Consider the following 5,153-nt stretch of genomic DNA (forward strand, 5'->3'; position numbering starts at 1 on the left):
TTGACTCTTGTTCCTGCTGCCAATCATGAACCAACTTTTACACACATATTTAAGCACTCTATTCCTTTTCTTTTCCCCTTTGTTGTCTATCTTTTTTAATTTAGTTGCTTGTTCTATGTGTTATGTGTTTGACTATGTACAGCTGTACAGTATGTTCTTATTTATTCCTGTAGCCTCTTGGCCAGGTCATGTTTGTAAATGAGAAGTGGTTCTCAAACAGTTTACCTGGATAAATAAAGGTTAAATAAAATAAAAAAACAAGATAAAGGAATCGTATCCTCCTTTTACCAAACTCCATATATGACATATTAATGAAAGAAACTCCACTAGATGATGTCACCATACCATAGGGTTACAAAATATCGAAAATTTTATACGAAGATCGTTTGCTTAGAGCAAAAACAATTAGATATTTCAGAAATTAAATCCTACTTTATTTTGTACATCCAATTCGACAATTTTATCCATTAAAAATCATCAACGTTTGCTATCTTGAGCTTCAAATATGTTGTGTTCGTATTTTTTTTCATACGGCCTTTATTGTTTAGTTGCCATTCACACAAGCTTTTGTTTCACTTCCTGTCTGTTGTCTTGCGGCCAATCAGCGCTCGAACGTAAGCGCGTTTTAGCAATTCGCCCATCGAACCGTGAGCGCATTGTCGTCGTCGTCATCAAACATGGCTACGGTAGATTTTGGAGACTCTGAACTCTTCGAGCAGTTTGAAGAGAAAGTGCCAGTCGCCAAACACATTCGTATGACACATGACGAAGAAGAGGGTTCAGATCAACTTCGGGAGCTTCGACAGTCATTAGAAGAGTGCGAAGAAAGAATACAACGTCTGAACGCAGAAAATATCCTTGAATGCATCACTCATTGGGATTGCTGGTGGTTTCTCTTTGAATGTTTAAATACACATGACTGTTATAGCTAATGGGAAATATGTATTTCTTTGCGCCACTTTGCTTGGTTGTTGAATATAGCTGCACTTCGTAGTGTTGATTGCATTGTACTCCACGTTTTGCTCAGCTACGCATAGCTACAACAGTTTTACTACTCGGATGTTTGAGTTTATTTTTTACGATCACAATATGACTATATATTCAGTTTTAATCGCAAAAATACATTACGCATACCCTCTACGTATCTGTAAGGGAGGCACCGATATATATTCATTTTAGACAATAGCGATCTTTTTTTTTTGTATTGCTAATAATAACAGATATTCTAAAACTTCACCGTTTTGCGTTGTTTGTTTTAAGAGAACTATTCAAACTATATCTTCAATCTGATTAGAATTTTACAATTAGCAGTGACATAAAAGCTAAATGTACAGTAATAAAGATGGATACGTGTATTGTGTTGAATGTTAGGGCAATGTGGGACTGGAGCACCTAAGTTTCGATGTGGTAATTTCTTGCCACTCTACTTTGACAAGTGCCAAATTGTAATGGCCAGATTACTGGGTCAGAGCATCTCTGAAAGGCAAGGCTTGCAGGGTGCTCCCAGTTAGCAGTGGTGAGAATCGACTGACAAGTGGTCCGAGGTGGGACAAACCGGCAAGAGGGCGTTGGGTGCCCAAGTCTCATTGATGCGCTAGGGCAATAAAGGCTATCCTGTCTGGTCCGAAACGACAGTAGGTCTACTGTGGCACAAGTCATGGGAGGAATGTGTTACAGCACACAATGTATCGCACCCTGCTGCATATGGGGCTGTGTAACCACAGACCGTTCTAAGTGCCTACAGTGCCACGCGTTTGTCGGAACTGGACCTTGGAGCAGTGGAAGAAGGTCGCCTGGTCCTATGAGTCCCGTTTTCTTTTACATCACGTGGACGGCCATGTACGTGATGGGGAAGTGATGGCACCATGATGCACTGTGGGAAGACAAGTCAGTGGAGGGAGTGTGATGCTCTGGGCAATGTTCTGCTGGGAAACACTGGGTCAGAACATTCATGTGGACGTCAATTTGGCAGGTGCCACCTACCTAATCATTGTTGCAAACCAGATTCACCCTTCATGGCAGTGGTATTCCCTGATGGCAGTGGCCTTTTTCAGCAGGATAATGTGCCCTGCCACTAGGGCTGGGACGATTCATCGACGTAATCGATTACAGAAATACATCGATTTGCATAAAATGGTATTAGAATAATTAAAATGGCATCACCTGGATTCCCCGAAGAACAAACTGCAGCTAAAAAAACTTGCCTATGGTGATCTAAAGCGTGGGAGTATTTTAGCCGGAGACCCAATGATGTGGTGCTGTGTAAGATATGCAAATTGAAATGGCTTATTAGCCGTACAACCCTCATGAACGAACACTTGACGCGAAAGCATCCCAGATCGCTTGTCAAGACGGCAGCACCGTAAGTCCTGTTTACTTTTTGTCCCCACCCAAATATGATATAGTGTTACAACACGTTAGTAGTAGTCAATTAAAATAGATTTTCTAAATGTTTCCTCATCGCCCCCATGTTAAAAGTAATTTCTGCACCGCTGCTAATGTAACTTCACCATATGCGTCATCTAATTTTGTTATTTGGCCATTTTATATTTTCTGTTTACTTTAACGGCCATACAGCCCTCTACATTGCGAGAAAATTTCACACTATGCGACCAAAAACGTCTGTTATAAGCCACTGGCAAGTACATTTTTAACATTTCATTCGCCAGTGAGCGCGGAGGGAAAAGCACTTATGTCTCATTCACTTGAACTCCAAACATCTCAGGGAACCGCACCCTGGACGTCACAAGAGCAGCTCTCTTGAGAGTGTGTGAAGATGAACCACTTCTCAAGCGCTCTGATGAGCACGTCATCTACAGAGGCGTGCGCAAAACTCCCCGCGAAAATATAAACAAGGTATAAACGGATTCGTTTTGTGAACGCGAAGCGCTCCAGTTTCACTTAATGTTAAATATCCGTGGTCATTGTGGCAGGGGCGGATCTAGAAAAATATTTATGGGGTGGCGAGAGGGGGGCAGGAATTTTTAAGGGGTGGCAACATATGGCAGACTTATATATACTTAATTTAATCACATTTATCACAGTTTGATGAGAACTAGTATGTACACACTAAAAAAGGGCACAGGCTGCCATTTACAAACTCATACAGACAAACTAAATCTCATGTAATCAATGTCTTGCATTTGAGGTTTCATGTGAAACATTTCATATTAGGAATAAGTGACCATACAATGTGATCTCACTTAATAGGAGATAGAAGTATGATTGAAGTAAGGGCATTATTACCGGAAAGGCATTAAGGTAAGACACAGGTGATGACAGGCAGATGTGTGAGAGGGGAAGCAAACGCACGCAGCATTTGCACAAGAAGAAACTATACAAAGAAAAACGTACACATGAAGATCTATGGACTGAGCTGTAATAAAGCGAGCATAAATGCACTGTGGAAATAAATAGGTCACGGCACTCAAACGAGGTACTGGACATCGCTTTAATTGTTTACTCAGAACACACATTTTTCCAAACTGATCAGTCTCTTGCCGCTCTGGCGCCATCTCGTGCTGCATTTAGTGCAGTCGGACATTGGAGATTTGCGCTCGTAAATTGTCAAATTGGCCATAACTTGTAATTCTTTGCTGCCAACTGGGGTGGCAGCAGGGGTGGCAAGGTATTCTTTTAGGGTGGCATTTGCCACCCCCGGTAGATCCGCCCCTGCATTGTGGGTTTATTCACACAGTGTTGTAACATGCAGTGAGACAGAGAAGATGCCCTGCCCTATTTCTGTGGAGATGATCAAATGCAAGAAACACAATCTCAATATCTTCCTTCATGAGAAATAAGGGCTTGTGAAAAGTCACTTCATAGAGTTCAATGTATTCTGCAGCGCTGAAGCGAGTCATATGAAAGACCTTTAACATGTATAAATATCTCCCACTTTTGCACATTAATCATTGCTCCTCACAATCACAAAAGTGACCAATTATGGTTTCAAAATGGTGAATTTTTCCTGAAAGGTGAGGAGTTTGGAACCCTGAAATGTTTTTTTTTTTTTTTTCATGCATTTATTTATTTTTTGGAATTTGATAATTTTCCAAGGCACACCTGACAATCTTTCACTGATCTTGGCTCAAGGGAGAGCTCATGCTTCTGGTAATTGGCCAAGAAAGTACATTTATCAGACAATGCAGATAATCTCAAAATGACCATATATCTGGCTATCACAAGTAGTCACTATTATTTTGTGCATCCCTAGTATGTACCTGTTTGACTTTACATTTGTTTTGCTTTAATCCTATGTCATTGCGTGTTCATTTTAACTGTATTTCTGTTGAGTGGTCGACCCACATGTTTGTGCATTCAGTCATGTTTTTTGCACCTTGACGATGGTCCACATGAGGAACTGAAGAGAAAGTTAAACGTATTAAGTCGTCCTTCGTGAGTGAATTTTTACACAATATTTCAATATACAGTTAAACTGAGCATTCATATTTCATTTTTTCACTGTGATTTTGATTTTTTGCTTATTTTTATGCCAGGAGTATAAAAATCGAAAATTCCAAAACCGATGGGCCACTATGCCATATCCTTTTTGGAAACAATAGCATTTCCAAGTAGGTATTTTTTTTTCTTAACCCTCTGATTTTGATAGGTCACAATTTCAATGTTTTTAAATTTCAGTTTTAAGTCATGCATATGTCGCTCTTGTGTTATGTTTTCAGGCAATATCGACAAGAGATTGAAGACTTCGTCTTCCATCTTGTCCAGAAACACCTACATGAGCACAACAATGATCCAGATGGCTCTGCTCTTCATGTCAACCCACATGTGTGTATTTAATGTCACTGGACAAGTCACTTGTCAAATGTCTCAGTCAGCAAGCAAATATTTTGTTGTTGTTGTTTTGTTTCTTTTATTTTTTCCAGTATTCAAGTTTTGTCATCGAGGAGAGCTACAAAATCAAGACTTCCTCTACCTCCAAACATATCAAAGATGCTTTCAGTGTGAGTTCTACAGACCTGGGACTAAGCATTCATTATTCTTATATAACTATTATAAAAATTTAAATGAATTAAACCAGAGCTTGTACATGCTTCTTGCTTTGTAGATGATAGGGAGTGTTTTGTACTTCACCAACTTCTGTGTTGACAAACTTGGCCAACCACTGTTGAATGAAAACCCCCAACAGACTGAGG

General features: G+C 39.9%; 1 protein-coding gene across 1 annotated transcript; it reads left to right on the forward strand.

Moving 5' to 3' along the window:
• Positions 1-676: 676 nt before the first annotated feature.
• Positions 677-5,152, forward strand: LOC127621747 (zinc finger CCHC domain-containing protein 8-like; the record flags this gene model as incomplete). The annotated part of the gene is made up of 6 exons (XM_052095467.1): positions 677-852; positions 4,353-4,395; positions 4,497-4,571; positions 4,680-4,785; positions 4,884-4,961; positions 5,066-5,152. Coding segments are annotated over exons 1-6 (564 nt in total), but the record flags the coding sequence as incomplete, so codon positions are not given.
• Between the last annotated feature and the right edge of the window lies 1 nt (position 5,153).

Source organism: Xyrauchen texanus, chromosome 3 (genome assembly GCF_025860055.1).
Source record: "Xyrauchen texanus isolate HMW12.3.18 chromosome 3, RBS_HiC_50CHRs, whole genome shotgun sequence".
NCBI lineage: Eukaryota > Metazoa > Chordata > Actinopteri > Cypriniformes > Catostomidae > Xyrauchen > Xyrauchen texanus.